Source organism: Gossypium hirsutum, chromosome A05, assembly GCF_007990345.1.
Source record: "Gossypium hirsutum isolate 1008001.06 chromosome A05, Gossypium_hirsutum_v2.1, whole genome shotgun sequence".
Taxonomy (NCBI): domain Eukaryota; kingdom Viridiplantae; phylum Streptophyta; class Magnoliopsida; order Malvales; family Malvaceae; genus Gossypium; species Gossypium hirsutum.
The window spans coordinates 67,415,489-67,435,210 of NC_053428.1; the positions used below are offsets into that span (position 1 = coordinate 67,415,489).

Below are 19,722 nucleotides of genomic sequence, written 5' to 3' on the forward strand. Positions count from 1 at the left end.
TCCAATCCTCAATATTAGGCTATTTTACTTGCTAAAACACTTTAATGCAATTGAACTTTTTTCCCTATTACACAAATTTCAGATATTTTAATCATTTCTTTTATTAGCACCAAATGAACCCTCCATTTTTTTGTCAAATTAGACAGGTTTTGATCTAATGGAGACTAGTTGTGATTATTGGCACTTCAATTTTTAGGATTTAATTGATGCGACAAAGCAAATCTATGCTTTGATGGAAGGAGACATATACATACATATATTTTTCTTCCTCCGATTCCACTTTCTTCCAACTTAAAACAATCATTTTTCAATCAATAATTTATACACAACCTTGACAACCAATTTGGATTCAAGAGTTACAAGTAAAAGAGTAGTTCATAAAATTTATCTCTCTTAGTTATTAACCAAAATAATTATTATTCAAACATTATCTTTTTGGATAGTCATGCCTTTCGGAATATTTTCAAACTATTTATAATTTTTAAAGAATTGACTCAATGGGGAAAAGTAACAAATTAAGTATCCTAATTATTAAAATTATGTCTCTTGGTTAATAAGCAATAATTGTAGTTATCTCTATTAGTAGGAGTGACTATAGAAAAAGACATCTAAATAGATAGTTGTGTTTAGATGAACGAAAAAGAAAGTTCTTATAAATACAACTTGGAATTCAGTTGCAATAAAGTTTCACTTGTTCTCCTTATATCTTCTAATACACATAGAACATACCATTGGATTTCTCAGTTAAAGTAATGATAAAAATACTCTTACTATAAAAAATATCAATATTATTTAAAGGTGTTTTTGTCAATTCATATCTTTTATATAGAAAAATATAAATATTACAACACATAATAAGATTAAGTGTCTACAATTTTCGACAGTTATATTTTATCATTCAATTGAAACCCCATTTGCTAGTTATATCAATTTTTAGTAAATATATTTATTACATAATTATATTTGTTACGGACTGTATATAGGCTGATTTGTAGGGATTTGTAGGCTGATTTGTAAGGATTTGTAGGCTGATTTGTAAGTTAAATAATAGGAATTAGAGGGTTGATTTATTGTAATTAATATAGGATATTTTACTTCCTATTATAGGATTCCTATTCTGCTGTACATACACTTACGATTGATGAATAAAATACAAAAATTCATTCTTTTCTTCTGAAATATACATGGTACCAGAGCCAGTTCGGTTCTATGTTTGACTCGTCTCTGTTTCTAAACCCTATTTGCATACTTGTTTTTGGGTCAACATCGATATATGTGTGGGACTTGGCTACGATATGTTTAGTTCTCTTATGGGTAATCTTTTATTTTTTTTTAGCAATTATGTCTGACAAAAAGACTGAAATTGTTTCTGATATAGTTCTGGTGGTTTCAAAATTCACGGAATATAAATTAAATGGAACCAATTTTCTTGATTGGAACCATACTATTGAATTATATCTGCTCAGTATTTCTATTGATGGTATTCTGACTGATGATCCACCTACGGATGACTCTAGATTGTCTTGGGTAAGAGAAGACACTCGTTTGTATATACAAATTCGTAATTCTATTGATAGTGAGGAGGTTGGTCTGGTTACTCATTGTAAGACAGTGAAACAATTAATGAACTAGGACTTAATATATGAAGAGCTCAATATGCTGCTTCCTTTCAGTACCGATGTAGAGTGCAACAAAATCAGCGAGAGAAGATGGCTGTTAATGAGTTTTCTAGCCAGTCTTCCGTCTGAATTTGAGACTGCCAAATCTCAAATCCTTTCAGAAATTCCAGTCTTTAAGATGCTTTTCAAAGGGCCCTCCATACAGAGAATTTGTTCCCCATCTGACACGGGCGGACAACAATACAAGACTAGTAACAACAATAAGAGCATGGGCTTGGGATCCTACAACTCCGATAAGAATGCCGAAATTCGTAAACAGGAGCAAGGAGAAATTGTATGTCACTACTGTCATAAACCAAGTCATATCAAGCGGAATTGTAGGAAGTTGCAGTATCAGAAAGCTCAATCTGCTCATTTGCCATCTAGTTCTAAGACCTCTGAAAAGTCTGTTAAAATACCTGCAGATGAGTATGCCAGATTGACTCAGCTTCAAGAAACTGTAAAACAGTGATCCAGTTACATTACTGCTCTTTTTGAGTCAGGTAAACCCAATACATGTCCTGTTTCCTCCTCTTCAAAATGGGTCATTAATTCTGGTGCTACGGATCACATGACAGGTAATCCCAGTTTACTTTCTAACTTTCAGCCACATAAATCTATCACTCCTGTTACCTTAGCCGATGGTTTAATATCCAGTGTCATTGGGTCTGGAACCACTAATCCCACATCATCTCTTCATTTATCATCTGTTCTGAGTCGACCACAACTATCTTTTAATCTGATTTCTGGTAGCAAACTTAATCGTGCCCTTAATTGTTGTGTCTTATTTTTTCCTGATTATTGTTTATTTCAGGATCTCATGACAAAGAAGATTACTGGTAAGGGACATGAGTCTGATGGTCTCTACATTCTTGATACCCAGAAACCAGAGTCTATAGTCTGTGTTGGGAGAATCACTCCTTTTGAAGAACATTGTCGATTGGGTCCTCCTTCGCTTTCTATGTTAAAGAAACTTTGTCCTCAGTTTTCAAACATTACTTCTTTAGAGTGTTAGTCTTGTCAGTTTGCTAAACATCATCATCTTAGTTCTAGTTCTAGAGTCAATAAGCGAGTCACTGCTCTCTGTGAGTTAGTACATTCTGATGTTTGGGACCCTTATTCAGTTACCTCTAAAACTGGTTTCAGATATTTTGCTACATTTGTTGATGATTATTTTAGAATGACATTGCTTTATTTGATTAAAAATCGCTCAAAATTATTCTCATTTTTCTTCCTTTTGTGCTGAAATTCAAACCCAATTTGGTAAACCTGTACAAATTTTATGGAGCGATAATGCTAAAGAATATGTTTAAGGAAATTTTCAAAAATACATGCTTGAGCAGGGTATTCTCCATCAGACTTCTTGTGTTGACACCTTTCTTAAAATGGGGCTGCTGAGAGAAAGAATAAACATCTTCTTGAAACTTCTAGAGCTTTGTTATTTCAAAGAAGGTTCATAATGCTTCTGGGATGATGTTGTGTCAACTGCTTGTTGTCTAATTAATCATATGACTTCCTCTGTTTTGTTTGGTAATACTCCTTTCCATGCTCTATTTCCAAATAAACAATTGTTTCTTATAGCACCAAAGCTACTCTGTTATACTTGTTTTGTTCGGGGTGTTCGTCCTTAAGTTACAAAACTTGACCTTAGTCCTTATAATGTATGTTTTGGGGATATTCCCATGTACAAAAAGAGTATCGTAGTTATTGTCCAAGTCTTGGTAAGTATCTTGTGTCTGCAAATGTTATTTTTTTGGAACAAACACCATTATCTTCAAGTACTCTTCAAGTACTGTGAGTGAGGGAGAGGATGATTTGTTAATCTATAATATCATACCAAATTTGGGTCCGCCTCCCTCTACACCAATTAAGCCTCCCATCAAACACACCTACTCGTGTCGCCCACATCCACTTAGTTCTGACTTGATTCTCAAGTCTTTAGAATCATGTCCTGATGAACAAGTATCTTCGTCATCAGATCCGACTACCACAAATGATCTTGATCTTCCTATTGCTCTTCGAAAAAGGTAAATATACATGTACATTTCTAATATCTTCAGTTGTTTCCTACAATCATTTGTCTTCCTCTTCTTGTGCTGTTCTTACATAGATAATGTTTCTGTACCTAAAACTGTTCAAGAGACATTAGATCATCCTAGATGGCATAATGCTATGATTGAGGAAATGAATGCTCTAGATGTCAATGGTATCTGGACTTTGGTTAACGTACCTGTTGGTAAACAAGCTATAGGATGTAAATGGGCATTTACTGTCAAAATTAATCCTGATGACTCCATTTCTCAATGAAAAGCTAAACTTGTTGCTAAAGGATATGCTCAGGCTTATGGAGTGGACTATCATGATACATTTTCTCCTGTTGCTAAACTTGTTTCTGTCAGGTTATTTATCTCCTTTGCAACAACTTCTGACTGGCCTCTGCAACAATTAGACAATGCCTTTCTTCATGGTGATCTTCAGGAGGAGGTATATATACAAAGCAACCACCTGGTTTTGTTGCTTAGGGGGGGAGTATGGGAAAGTATGTTGTCTGCAAAAATCCCTATATGGCTTGAAATAATGTATTCAGGCTTGGTTTGAAAATTTTAACAAGGCTGTTGAGAAGTTTGGGATGCAGAAGAGCAAGTCAGATCATTCTGTTTTCTATGGACAGTCTGATGGAGGCATTATACTGTTAGTTGTATATGTGGATGATATTGTAATCACTAGTAGCGACTCTAGAGGAATTTCATCTCTGAAGCCCTTTCTTCATACTCAATTTCATACCAAAGACTTGGGATGTTAAAGTATTTCTTGGGAGTTGAAGTTAGCAGGAGTAAGAAAGGAATCTTCCCATCTCAAAGGAAGTATGTGCTCGATTTATTGTCAGAGTCGGGAAAATTGGATGCTAAACCATGTAGTACTTCAATGGTTCCTAATTTACAATTAACCAAAGAAGGTGAATTATTTGCAAATCTTGAGAGGTACAGAAGACTTATTGGAAAGTTGAATTATCTTACTGTGATGCATCCTGATATTGCTTATTCGGTGAGTGTGCTGAGTCAATATATGTCATCACCAACTGTTGATTATTGGAAGGCGGTAGAACAAGTTATTTAAAAGGTGCTCCTGAACGTGGAATCCTATATGAAAATCATGGTCATACTAGGATCTAATGTTTTTCAGATTCTGATTGGGCAGGATGTAAGGAAGATAGGAGATCTACTTTAGGATATTGTGTGTTTGTTGGGGGAAATTTGATTTCATAGAAGAGTAAGAAACAGAACGTAGTATCACGATCGGATGCAGAAGCTGAATACAGAGCTATAGCCAAGTCTGTGTGTGAAGTCATGTGGGTATATTAGCTCCTCAAAGAAGTAGGAATTAAGGTCTCAGTACCTGCAAAGCTATGGTGTGATAATCAAGCTGCAGTTTATATTGCTTCCAATCCAGTCTCATGAACGAACGAAACATATTAAGATTGATTGTCATTTCATTAGTGAAAAGATTCAACAGGGTTTGATTACTACAGGTTATGTGAAAATTGGAGAACACTTAGGTGATATAGTCACAAAAGCTTTTAACAGGGTCCAGATTGATTATATATGCAACAAGTTAGGCATGATTAATACAAGTAGGAAGGAGCCGAATTAGTTTGTCTATATTAGGAAACAACTCATAGAATGTAATCTAGTAAATTAGGATTTATTATTCAGTTTCCTAAGAAATATAGAATCAGTCATTAATTGATTCCTAATTAGTTGCTTTCCTAGTTTGTTAAGATTTCTAGTTTTGTGAGATTGTCCTATTATCTTTCCTAAAATAATGGATTGAAATGTCAGTCATCCTAATATAAGCATTAGGTTGTATTTCCTTGATAGAATAAGAATTTTTTACTTCACCAAAATTTCTCATGACATCAGAGCTAGACTCTAAACCCTAATTCGGCATGGATACACAAACCATCTCCTCCTCAGAAGTCAATTCCAAACCCAAGCAAAATTCCTCAGCCAAAACTATGAAAATTTCTCAACCAATATCATCAAATACATCAAGGTACATTTTCTTCTGCTCATATTGTAGCAACTAGAAAATTAAGACATTGGATAGTTGATTTTGAAGCTTCGGATCACATGACCGAAGATATCAATGTCTTCCACAAGTTCAGTCCATATTCAAACACCTTTACAGTACAAATAGCAGATGGATCAATCTCAAAAGTGGCAATCTTCTCTCGTCTGTCCTTTATGTTCCAAAATTAGTTTGCAATCTGATTTCTATTAGTAAACTCAATCGTGACTTAAACTGTGTAACTAAATTTTATCCAAATCTTTGTGAAATTCAGGCAACGAATTCGGGGAACGTGATTGGTAGTGTTGAAATGTGTGGTGGTCTCTACCTGCTCCAAAGGAACTCTCCACTATATGGACAAGTTTATTCAAGTTGTGTTTCTGAGTCTGTTTCCAACTCTTTCTCTAATTATGTTTCTGTTTCAAATGAGAATCAAGTCATGTTATGGCACTCCCGCTTTGGTCACCCAAATTTTGTATACCTTGAAAAATTGCTTCCTCATTTATTCATCAATAAAAATTCAAAGTTTTTTCATTGTGAAAATGTCAACTTGCAAAACCTCTCCTAGCATTCAATATAAGCCTTCACATCCATTCTCTATAATTCATAGTGACATTTGGGAACCCTCACGAGTGAAAAATATTAATGAGGAAATCTTTCATAGATGATCATACTAGAATCACTTACAAGTCTTTTTATTCCATGATTCACACCCAGTTCAAAAGCAAAATTTAGATTCTTAATACCGATAATGGCAGGGAGTATTTTACATCAGCCTTGGGTATTCATTTCATAACATAAGGAATTATTCATGTGAGTTCTTGTGTTGACACCCCTCAACAAAATGGAATAGGTGAGAGAAAAAATAAACACTTACTTTAGCTAGCTAGATCACTCATGTTTACTAATCATGTACTTCAACACTTCTGGGGTGAAACCATCCTTACTGTCACCTATCTCATCAATAGAATTCCTAGTCGAGTGCTACAATTTTAGAGACCACGTGAAGTCCTCCTACAAGTCTTCCCTCATGCTAAATCCTTTTCTTTTGATCTTCCACTTAGAGTCTTTGGTTGTTCAACATTTGTTCACGTACACCAACAACATCGAATCAAACTTGATCCCAAATCAATAAAATTCATTTTCCTAGGATATTCTTCTAATAAAAAAGGGTACAAGTGTTACTCACATCTTACTCGAAAGATGTACAATTCCATGGATGTCACTTTTTTTGAACACCAATCCTATTTTTCCAAATCTGAAATTTAGGGGGAGAACTTGAGTGAATTTCAGCTTTGGGACATTCTTCAAGCAATCCGTGTATATTTCACCCCAAAGTGTCAATCTAGCATCCTTACCCTCTTTCAAGCTCTCAAATATCTTATTTCTTCTGAGTCTTCAAAATTCGAATCCCAATTCCACATCAAGTCCAAACAACACACCATCCGAGTCTCAGTTCCATGAGTCCACTCAACCACAACTTGGTGTAAATCATAAGGAACTTCGTGTCTATTCTGAGAGGAGATGACCTGCTGAAAATCTAGAGAACGACACTCAAATCAGAGATGGTCAAGAACTTGAACCGGAGCCTCTTGCTTCAGAATTTCACACGGGTATGGATTCATATATTTCAGTTATTGACAGTATACAAATACCAAATTCAATTCAAGAAGCTTTGAAAAATCCAACATGGAAGAAGGCTATCGAGAAAGAAATCAGAGCTCTAAATAGAAACTAAACTCTTACAAAGTTACCTCAAGGGAAGAAGCCACTGGGTTACAAGTGGATATTTACAGTTAAGTATAAAGCATATGGAAGTATCAAGAGGTTTAAAGCCAGGCTGGTGACAAACGGCTTTACTCAGTCATATGATACCGATTATCAGCAAACCTTTGCATCTGTTGCCGAGGTAAACACGATTCGAGTACTGTTGTCACTAGCAGTAGATAAAGATTGGCCCTTGTACCAACTAGACATCAAAAATTCCTTTTTGAACAGAGATCTTGAAGACGACGTTTACATGGAAATACCTCTAGGTTTAGAAACCTCCTCAAACAGCCATCAAGTGTGCAAGCTAAAGAAGTCATTGTATGGGCTAAAACAATCACCTCGAGTCTGGTTTGACAGGTTTTCCAAAACAGTAGTCACAAATGGATACAATAAATGCCAGGCAGATCATTCCTTATTTGTGGAATCCTCATCAAAAGGTAGAATTGTTATTCTCATTGTCAACGTCAACGACATCATTCTAACTAGAGATGACTCAAAGGAAATTATCAAACTCAAAAGATTACTTGCTACAGAGTTTGAAATTAAAGATCTTAGCACTCTCAAATATTTCCTAGGCATGCTTGGGTGCAACCTACAGAGACGCCTATGGACCCTAACCTAAAGTTAAGGAAAAATGAGAGTATACCAGTGGATAAAGGGCAGTATCAAAGACTAGTGGGCAAGCTGATCTATCTCTCATACACAAGGCCAGACATTGCATTCTTAGTAAGTGTTGTTAGCCAGCACATGAATAATACGCGTGAGGAACATTTAGAAGTTGTGAATCAGATTCTCAGATACTTAAAGATGACACCAGGTCACGGTTTACTCTTCAAAAAGAGTGAAATTCGTGAGTAAAGGTTTACACCAACGCAAGTTGGGCTGGAGAATTGACTGAAATAAGATCCACAAGTGGTTACTACACCTTTGTTTGGGGCAATCTTGTTACATGGGGAAGCAAAAAGCTGCCTGTGGTGTCAAGAAGTAGTGCAAAGCCAGAATATAGTGCTCTTGCTTTGGGCATTTGCGAAGGAATGTGGATTTAGAGATTACTAAGGGAATTGAAAGTCGATTTTAAGGACCAAATAAAAATATACAGTGACAGTCAATTCGCCATGAGCATTGCTAAAAATCCAGTACACCACAACAAGACCAAACATGTGGAAATTGACAGATATTTCATTTCAGAAAAGATCAACAATGTAACACTCTAACTAAGTTATACCCCTATTCAACTGCAACTTTCTCACCAAGCTCTTCCAAGAGTCAGCTTCGATGAATTCAACTCCAAGATGGGATTGTAAAACATATACACCCTAGCTTGAGGAGGAGTGTAGAAAGGAGCCGAATTAGTAGAAATTACTCAATGGCTGTAATCTGGTAGATTAGGCTTTATTATTTAATTTTCTAAGAAATATAGAATAAGTCATTAATTTATTCCTAAATAGTTGCTTTCCTAATTTATTAAGATTCCTAACTTTATGGGATTGTCCTATTATCTTTCCTAGAATAACGGGTTGAAATGGAAATTCTTAATAAAGGGAGTCTTGAACATACAAGGAAACCAATAACGTTTTACATTTTGCAAGGATAAAAACAATTATCTAAACAATGCACAATAGGATTATAAATTTGTTTAAAGAAATTATTAGATTACAGCACACCCACAATGTGGGTGAAAAATATTGTAAATTTCAGAAGAAAAGAATGAATTTTTTGTATTTTATTTATCAATAGTAAGGGTATATGTAGCATTATAGAAATCTTATAATATGAAGTAAAATACCCTATATAAATTACAATAAACCAGCACTTTAATTCCTATTATTTAACCTACATATCAACTATCTAATCAGCCCATCTAATCCCAACAAATCAACTTATATACAATCTGTAACATTCCTCCTAAAGTTGGAGCATAGATATTGAGAAGTTTTGGTGAAGGAAAAAATTCTTATTTTATCAAGGAAATATAGCCTAATACTTATATTAGGATGACTGACATTTACTCACTAATCACATTTAAAATATTAAAAAAAATATAATCAATCTTCATAAAAATTATACAAAAGTTCTTTAGAGAAGAAAAATACTCGACAATAATAGTGGTGGGTTTAGGGAGAACAATAGTATATTAAGATATTTGCCACATTTGATTGTAGTTGTGACCATAAATATTAAAGATTAAATTCAAATATTTTAAAGCAATATATGCCCATCTTAACTTTTAGATATCCACTTCTCTTTTAAAAAAATTTTATTTGTGATTTAAGATATTGATTTAGATGTAAATAATTTGTCTAAAAATAATTGAAATAATTAAAAATATTATATAATTGAAATAACATTAATTCTATTATTTTAATAATTTGAAAATTTTAACGAGTCCAAATTTATCACCTAAAAATATCTATTAATTATAAATTTCGATTATTGAATTATAAGTCAATTATTGCATGTGGTATCATTCTAAGAGTCAGGAATCATGTTCAAGTTCTAGTAAATGTAATTTAAAAAATTATTAAAATATTAAAATATCTAATATTTTTAAAATTTTAGTAAATTTTTTTATATTTTAATTTTTATAATTTTAATAATTTTTAACATTTTTAAAGAATTTTTAGTTTCTTTTCTAATGATGACATCGCTGTGACGACATTATATGACACGAGACAACATATGATTGGTTGGATACCTCATTCGTTAGTTTTTAACATCTAAAAGAGTAAACTGAAAACATTTGATAGTAGGCAAAAAAAATTTAAGAACTAAAATGGAAAAACATTATACTTTAATGACAAAAGTGCATATTAAGCCTAAAAATAAAATTAGATAATGGCAAATCTTTTCGCTTAAAATTTAAGGCTTATTTTAAAGCTAAAAATAAAATTAGATAATTGCAAATCTTTTTAACTTAAAAGTTAAGGAAATAAGCCTTCAAATTTTTTCAAAAAAATCAATTAAATCTCTCTAACTTTGTGCACCAACTAAAGCTCAAGAACTCACAATTTTGACCAATAAGACCTTTTAACAAAAGTTGACAGTTAAAAACTAACGGTAACACTAACGTGACTATCCATAGATGCAACGTCAATGTTGATGGCTGACATGGCAGTGACACATCAATAAAAATAAAAAGTTTCAAAAATATTAGAAAATATTTTTAAATTATTTTAAAAATAAGTGCACAAGGAATCCACATGCATAGCTGCCTTGCCCAGATACATTTAGAATAATAAAAAAATTAAAAAAATAAGAAAAAGTCATGAAATTAATTATAAATATTATTAGAAATTAATTAAAATTTATAAAATTTATAAAAAAATAATTTATAAACAAACATCAACAACTTATATCATAAAATCAGTATCAACAACTTTTTTGTTATATTTTTCCTCTCATTCTTTTTTTAATTTGTGCAAGTTATATTAGTCGAATTATTTAATCAAATATGAGGAAGCATTTTTTATATAAAAAATTATTTTTTTATAAAATTTATGGTTTTAGATTAATGTCTAAGATTTTTATAATTTTTTATGATTTCTAATCAACTATTTTTATAAATTTTATGGTCATTAATTAATTTTTAATAATTTTTTTAAAATTTTTTATGTTAGTTATAATTCTAGAATGAATATATATAAATGATTGTTCAGATTTTGTGGGAGAATGCCTCTATTCGGCCCAAATAGTGAATCTCGTCCCGACGAGGAACAAAGACTCATCCCAACGACGCAATTGTCTTGATGTCCCGACGAGCAGAGAAGCAGCGTCACAACGACGCGACGTCCAGTCCAAGCTTTCGACTTTATTATTTTTAGTTAAATTTTGTTTCAGTTTCCCATTTAAACTCTGATTAATCTAGAGGCATTCTAGTCATATTATACTATGAATTCTAAGTTATAAATAGGTCACAATTACTCTAGGTTAGACATACAACAATATATTGATATTGAGAGAATTTTGTTTTTGAAAGGTTTGTTCTTGTGGGTTTCAGATTTTCCTTTGATTCTCTCTCTTGTAGTCATTATTTATTGTAGTGGAATATTTTTTTACCCGTAGTTTTTTATCCTTAATTGAGGAATTTTTCCAAATAAATTTCCATATTGATCTTTTTTATTATTATTTTCTTCACTTTGTTCAATTACTTAGTCGGGTTTATCACTCACAAATTCAAATAAAAGACAACTATTTATCCATATCCAAGTTCAGTGACTAACTTATTTTTAAAATAGAATTTTCTTTATTTTTGCTGGTGTGGAATTTTTTAACTATCATGTTGACGTTGCTGTTTGTTTCTAACGGTCAACCTTCATCAAAGATCTCATTGATTAAAATTGTGGGTGTAAAAAATTAGAAAAGTATAATTGATATTTTTTTTTAAAGTTTGATGGTCTATCTTCCTAATAAGCCAAAAATTAAAAACTTAACAGACCAAAATTAATAAATTTAGACCAAAACCGAGCCGAATGGTATAGTTGTAATGCTTTATCGGTCTTTTTCTGAGCCCTACCGTCCAACCAATTAACTCTACTACGAACTACTATTACTCATTACCAGACAAACAATATCGTCAATTCCAAAACTATTTGACTAAAATATATATAATACCAAAAATAAAATAAAGCCAACTTGCAGGAGAAGAACATTGAATGAACAGTTGAACACATCCAAAAACCCAACCCATCACAGATCCCCGATGATCCCATAAAAATAAAGTACAGAATTCCGAAGAAACTCACCTTGGAGTCACAGAAAACTCGAAATTTCGATCCTCGGGAGACCTTGAACTTGGCGCTGGAGAGCTGCTTGGTATCCAAAGTTTTGGAGCACCGCAATTTAGAACCCGAGAAAAGAAACTGAAAAGACCTCGATTTATCTAAACAAACCGGCGACAACATGATCGCCTTTCTATTTTCAGAAGAAGAACAGCAAGAAGGCGAAGAAGATATTTTGATCGGAGCCCCCAACATTTTTGAAAAAAGCGAAAGCAAAGGAAGTGAAGTGATGTGGCGGTGGTAGGTGAGAGGAGCAAGTGCAGGGGATCACGAAGTATCTTGAAGATGCTGAAGAAGAAACATTAACGTGATATATGGAAATGATAGGGAATTGAGACGATGCAAACAAATTAAAAATTATATACACGACAAAACGGCCCACTTACTTATACTACTGACACTGACATTTCAGTTATAATATCAAGTATTTCACATTATTTTTATCTTTCAAACCCAGCTTGCTTGCCTGACATTATTATTAGTATTTGATTATTTAAGCAGTGCTTTTTTTTATAGTGTTTTTAAGTTTAAAAATAATTTTAAAGTTATAAACAGATGGTGAATTACTTTAAAATTATCGATTCTTTATAAAGGGATACAAAAATTAAGGTTCAATAAAATTTAGCCAATCATCGAATTTTAAAAATATAAAATTATTATTATATATTTATTTATAGAGAAATTATTTTATACACATTATTCATAATTTTTTTAATTATTTAATAATATTTCAATAATTTTTTTCTATTTGAACTCCAAACTAAAATCCTTAAATCTAGAATCTCGAACTCTAACATGAAAACATAGAATCTCAAACTGTAACCCCAAACCCTTGAACCTAAACTATAAATTCATAACCCCAAACTTTTAAACATTAGACTTAAATCTTAAACTCTAAACTCGAACCTTGAATCTTAAATCTCGAACCTAAACTCTAAACCTCAATGTTTTTGTAGTTAAATAAGCTCTTAACCTATGATTTTTACTTATAAAAGCCCTTTATTTTAATATTAAAGTAAATATATTTTAAATTTCAAGCTCTTATCTTAATTTTTTTTGTTTATGCAATAAAAATTTTATACACTTTAACATCAATATAAAATCTAAAAAAGTAATCAAAAATTTCAAAAGAGTAGTTAAAAATATCATGTATATAAGTACTCTCAAGAAATTTTTAAATTTTATCTTTTTATTTAATAAACTATTCTCATCAAATTCACATCAAAATAAAATGCGAATTAGTTTATTTTTTAAAAATAGCTTTACTTTGATATATTTACTTTAACATTAAAATCATAAGTTAAGGATTTATTTAACTACAAAAATATGTAAAGGGCTTGTTTAAACACAATATAGTGAGTTAAAAGGGAATAAAAAGAAAATAATAAATAAGGAAGGCTTACAAGACAATTAACCACATTTAAGGTTTGGTGCCGCCACACTATAGGCACCGCCCTTTCACTTTTTTTTTAGTAGCCACTTAAAATGGTAAATTTCATATCAGGTCCTTGAATACTTTAGATCATTACATTTCAGTCCAGTGCCGCTAATTTGACAGGCGGCACTAGTAAAACCATACTATTTTAGTAAATAATCTAATGGGCATGACATTTCAGTTATTAATTTTATTTTTTTATTGTTTAAGTAAAAAAGCCAATAAACAACGGGTGAATTACTATGAAAATATTGATTTTTTATAAACGAAATAATTTAAATTAGAATAATTCTAAAAATTAAGGGTTTCAGGTATCAATAAAATTTAGTCAATCGTCAAATTTTAAAAATATGAAATTATTTTATACATACTTTCCATCACATTATTCATGATCTTTTTTCAATTATTTAACAACATTTTAACAATTTTTTCTATCTGAACCCCAAATCAAAAATCATGAATCTAGAATCTTAAACCCTAAATCCAAAATATAGAACTTAAACTCATAACCCTGAACCCTTGAACTTTAAACCCGAATCTTAAACTTCAAACTCGTAACCTGTAATATTAAATCCTTAAACCCTAAACCGTAAACTCGTAACCTCAAACCTTTAACATTAAACCTAAACCTTAAATCTCAAATCCAAACTTTGAACCTTGGGGTTTAGGGTTCAAGGTTCAAGGTTTAAGTTTCAAGGTTCGAGTCCAAGGTTCAAGGCTCAAGATTCATGGTAAAATAATTATCAAAATTATGTGTCAATGACATGAAAAAATTTCACAAAAATTACTAATTTTGTTGCACAAAAATAAAAAATATTAACTTATGAAAAAAACAAAATGATTAAAATTTGTAAAAGAAGAGAAGATGTTTGTTTATAATTTAAAAAATTAATTATTTTAAGTAATTTAAACTAAAGTTAAATTAAGTTGGAGAAAATATTAGATATAGATGAGTATATAATAATACTTTGTTATCTTTAAAATTTAATGACGTGATACTATTTTATTGATGCCTAAAAACTATGCATTTTAGGATGATACTAATATAATTTATTCCCTTTTATAAAAATTATTAGATTAGATCGATTTTTTTGAAAATTAGCGAATTAAGCCGATTTTGAAGAGAGAGAAGGAAAAAAGCATCCAGCAAGACACGCTTTCCTACTCAGTCAGCAAAGTGCGTTAAGCTGGACGCAACTACCTCGCAAATGCTACCCTCAGCGGCTAAATTCCAACTTTAACTTTTTTTTGCTATTTAAACCCCAAATTTCCCACTTTTTCAATTCACTCTCAACTATCTCTCAATTCATTCTCAATCCTCTCTTTATTCTCATTCAATTCTCACAGTTCACTCAATTTTTTATTAAAATTGTAGTAAGTATTTTTAATTAATTTTGTATTACAATTTTTATTCATATTTATTAAAATTATTAATGGGAAATTCTCTTATTCGTTTGGATAACAAGCATATTTCAATCGTTCAATTGCAAATGGTAAGAAATTTTTTATTTTAAATATAATTTAATTTAATTATTTTGTTGGTATATTGAAATTTAAGATTTTGTATTTTTTTTATAATTAGCCAGAAGATCAAATTTTGGAGACATATATTCACAATATATTTGTTCTTCCATCGTCTTTAATCGAACCATGCTTGAGAGATGCAAGATTTTTGCACATGGTCCATATGGGTAGAAGGTGTTAATTGGAACCCACACACACATTCCATCTTTCATACAGTGAGTGCGTTGGGAAATGTGTAATACCCCTACCCGTATTCATTGCCGGAATAGGGTACGAGGCATTACCGGAGTTTACGAATTAATTTTTTTTTTCAATTCAACATATTTTCATGATAGATTCATGCATTTATATAAGATAACGTCATCACATATCTATAACCAGGTTTGTTAACCATACTAATGGCTAACTTTACATTCATTTCACGTTAACATTTACTTTGTTAGCTTATACATGCCATTGATTTCCAAAATAAAGTTTCTTTATATACCGAAATCCTAAGGTTGACAGTGTGATGTGTCTCCGACCAAATCCGACCTCTGAGCTCTTAACACTACAAAACAAGGAAAAAGGAAACGGGGTAAGCACTTTGTGCTTAGTAAGCTCATGTAACAAGAATTATACTTACCTAATATTTTCAATACAATATAATAAACATTCATATATCCATTCAATGCATTATTACCCTAATATGCACAAACTCAACATTCAAGTTAGTACAATAATTTCCATGTATCAATAATATATATATACCATGATTGATGTACTCATCAATACCATGATTTTCATTCCCTTATTATTTTCATATTTATCCCGTTGAATTTATCGGAATTTCGATGGATTTTCGGAGGTACACTTTTAGTGTACAATTCCGGGTCTGTCAATTCATATTCATGTGCGCACATTTCCATTTCAGAGAGCACATTCCCGCGAACCTCAACCTTGCAGCGGGATTACCAGTCCAGGCTAAATCCCCTGCAATATAAACTCATAGAGTATTGTCGGGATTACCAGTCCAGGCTAAATCCCCTGCAACGACAATTACTCTAATGATCTTGGATCTGAATTACCAGTCCAGGCTAAATTCAGACCCTAATTCGGATTACCCGTCCGGGCTAAATCCATTTTACACATATTCTTTAGGAGGGCTATATCAGGATAGGATCACCCGTCCGGGCTAGATCCTTTTTACCGTCAATTCCTTTTCAGAGATCCATCAAATTTTCCTTTCATTCAAACGGGATTTCTTCCCATTTTATCAAATATATCAATGTTTCATTAATTTTCATACAATGAACATTCAAATCATATTCATATAAAAAACATGCATTTCAAGCATTTAAGAATATAATTCAAGTTACATGAACTTACCTTGATACTTGTTTGTAAACAGTAAAAATCTATTAATCCCGAACTTTTTCCTTTCCTCGATCTAGCTTTGTATTTGAATCTTCTGGATCTAAATAAATAAATTTAATTATCAATTTAATACATTTCATGTTCATATGCAACATTCTCTATAATTCAACTATTATTTATAGTTCATTCAAAGCTGTCTACTTGAGTCATAGTCACTAAATTATTTATAACTTGATCTACGGAACTCCAAATTAAGATCCGTTAATTTTTCCTGAAACTAGACTCGTATATATTTTTACCATAAAATTTTCAGAATTTTTGGTTTAGCCAATCAGTACAGTTTATTCTTCAAAGTCACCCCTGTTCTGTTGTCTAACAGTTCTGATCCTTCTTCACTAAAAATAAATTATCTCTTTATACAGAATTCAAATGATGTTCTTGTTTGTTTCTATTAAAAATAGACTCATTCATAATTCTAGACATATAAATTTAAGTCCCTAATTATTTTTATTCAATTTTTTATAATTTTTCAAAGTCAGAACAGGGGAACTCGAATTCATTCTGACCTTGTCTCACAAAATTCATTATATCTAAAAATTTACAAATCCATTGCTTACAATATTTCTTCTATGAGAAACTAGACTCAATAAGCTTTAATTCCATATTTTTTTCATCTTCTAATTCGATTCCTACAATTTTTGGTGATTTTTCAAAGTTAGTCTACTGCTGCTGTCCAAACTGTTTTAGTGCAAGCTGTTTATTACCATTTTCCCCTAAGCTTTTAATAAATGATAATTTCGTCCCTACTCAATTAGCCTCTCAATTGAGCTGATTTTTCTCAATTAACATTTTATTTTATCACTTTAAACTAGTTTACAACCTTTAGGAATCAGAATTTCAGCAATAGACTTTAATTCCAAACATTTTCACAATTAGGTCCCAAAAATCAATTTCCATTGAAATTGCCTAATAAAATCATCTCATAAACAAATTAAAGCTTTAATTTCATTCTATTTTATCATAAACTTACAACACTCAACCATGGTGACTTTAAATTTCATCCATGAATTTAATAGTAGGATCTAGTTGTAAAAGTCTTAGAAACACAAAAATTACAAGAAAAAGGCAAGGATTAACTCACTTGGTGCAAAAATTATGAAATACCAGCTTAGAGAACCCTCCTATGGCGTTTTTAGCTGCTGGAATTGAAGAGAAATGAAGAGAAATCTAGATATTTCCTATTTAGTCCTAGTTTTATTTAGTTAATTTTGCAATATTCCAATTTTACCCTTAATTTATCAATTTTTCTGCTTATTTCATACCCTTGCCGTGGAGCCCAAATAACTTTTGGGTCTAATTCCCTTTTATATCCTTTCTCATTAGACTAATAAGCTATTTAATCACTCTAGCAACTTTTACACCTATTACAATTCAGTCCTTTTTATTTAATTGACTACCCAAACATTAAAATTTCCTAACGAAATTTTAATACTACATTAATAACATTTCATAAATATTTATAAAATTATTTTTGACTCGGTTTTACGAGATAGAGGTCCCGATACCTTATTTTACCCAATTTCTTCAATAATTTCTTTTTCTAACTAATCACTAAATTGATAAAATTTTCCTATCAATATTTTCATACGATTTTCCCATCATATAAATTTTCAAGCAAAAATATTGAAATAAATTTCTCTTTAAATCGGATCTATGGTTACGAAACCATTGTTCCGATAACCTTGAATTTAGGCCATTACAAAATGTGCTCATATTGTAGTAAACATGAATCTATTTTCTAAACATCAATGGAAACTTTAAAAAAATTTTAAAATTTTACAAAATAGTCCTTGATTTAGCTAAATCAAACTCCTAGGATTCCAAAAACATAAAAATTACAATAAACAAATAAAAAACGGGTTACCAATTTGCAAGATAAAGCTAGCCGTGAGCTAGGTTTTCTTCTCCCTTTAGTATGGGTTTAAAGTTGATGAAAATGATTAACTTAATAAATTATAAAATGTTTCTTTAACTTTTGTTTCTTTTATTTTATTAACTAGTGTACGTATAATCATATTTTAGTTTTAATTAACATATTTTATATCATAATTATCATCAAAATCGTCCACTAACATTAAATTTTGGTGAAATCTCCACTTTGATCCTTGAATTTATAATAATTGACCCTTTTAACACCTAAAATTCAACAGTGATAGACTTTTACAACTTTTACGATTTAGTCTTTTTTTTCTTAATTAACTATTCAAATGACAAAATTATTAGACCAAACCTTAATATGACACTTATATAACTTCATAAATATTAAATAAATAATATTTACTAATTCACGAGTCGAAATTGTGGTCCCGAAACCATTGTTTCTCACACTATTGAAAAACAGTCTGTTACAGTTAGAAAGGAGATCAAACCCATGAAGTTCTAATTTATAGTGTCATAAACAATATGGTATATTAGAAACTCACTAAGTTCATTTGAACGAACTTAGTTTTTGTTATGTTTTTCCAGGTATAATAGCTTATTTGAGGAGCCGAAGAGGGATCAAGCCAAAATTCGATCAAGCTTGGGCGAACTTATGTTTTTAACTGTAAAATGCATATAGTGAGGCGAAATCAAGGTTGAGCCTCGGGGTCAAGATTTTCTTTTGTAACTAAGTATGAATTGTAGATTTATATTTATAGTGAAGAGAAAACGTTTCAAATATTAAAATTGTTATTGTTAATTTTCCTTAAGCCCGCTTATTAAGTCTTTTGATTTTGAAGTTGATAATTGCATTTTCAATTGGCAATTCAACTAACTAAGCGTGACAATATGCGAACTAAGTTAAGTTCGATTAATAAAAGTATATTTAGTAGTTTTAGTCATGTTAGTTTTGCAACTTAGTAGTAAATTGTCAAGTTAGTCATGTAAGTATGATGTGACATCTTGTAACCAAACCTATCAATCGAGTCGGGTTTAGGGTGTTACAATTTGAGTTTAGACAAACGATTTCACCAGCATCTCAAGACATCAAAGATCTACACAATATCAACTTGCGGGGGAGAACCGATGAAAATTAGTTTACATTCTATGCGCAATATATCAACATTTGGAACCATATGTACGACTTTATACC

At 31.3% G+C, this 19,722-nt stretch overlaps 1 protein-coding gene and 1 long non-coding RNA gene across 2 annotated transcripts in view; one reads left to right on the top strand and one right to left on the bottom strand.

The window, feature by feature from the left end:
* The window catches only part of LOC107957228 (probable acyl-activating enzyme 16, chloroplastic), a 29,180-nt gene extending 16,552 nt beyond the window's left edge, over window positions 1–12,628 (bottom strand). Inside the window, exon 1 of the mRNA XM_016892685.2 lies at window positions 12,239–12,628. Coding sequence (XP_016748174.1) covers window positions 12,239–12,469 — 231 coding nt within the window. The 5' untranslated portion in view covers window positions 12,470–12,628. The remainder of the gene's footprint in view (window positions 1–12,238) is intronic.
* Window positions 1,286–6,258, top strand: LOC121228945 (uncharacterized). The gene is made up of 2 exons (XR_005926415.1): window positions 1,286–5,711; window positions 6,001–6,258. It is a non-coding gene; the product is annotated as an uncharacterized lncRNA (long non-coding RNA).
* Window positions 12,629–19,722: the final 7,094 nt, after the last annotated feature.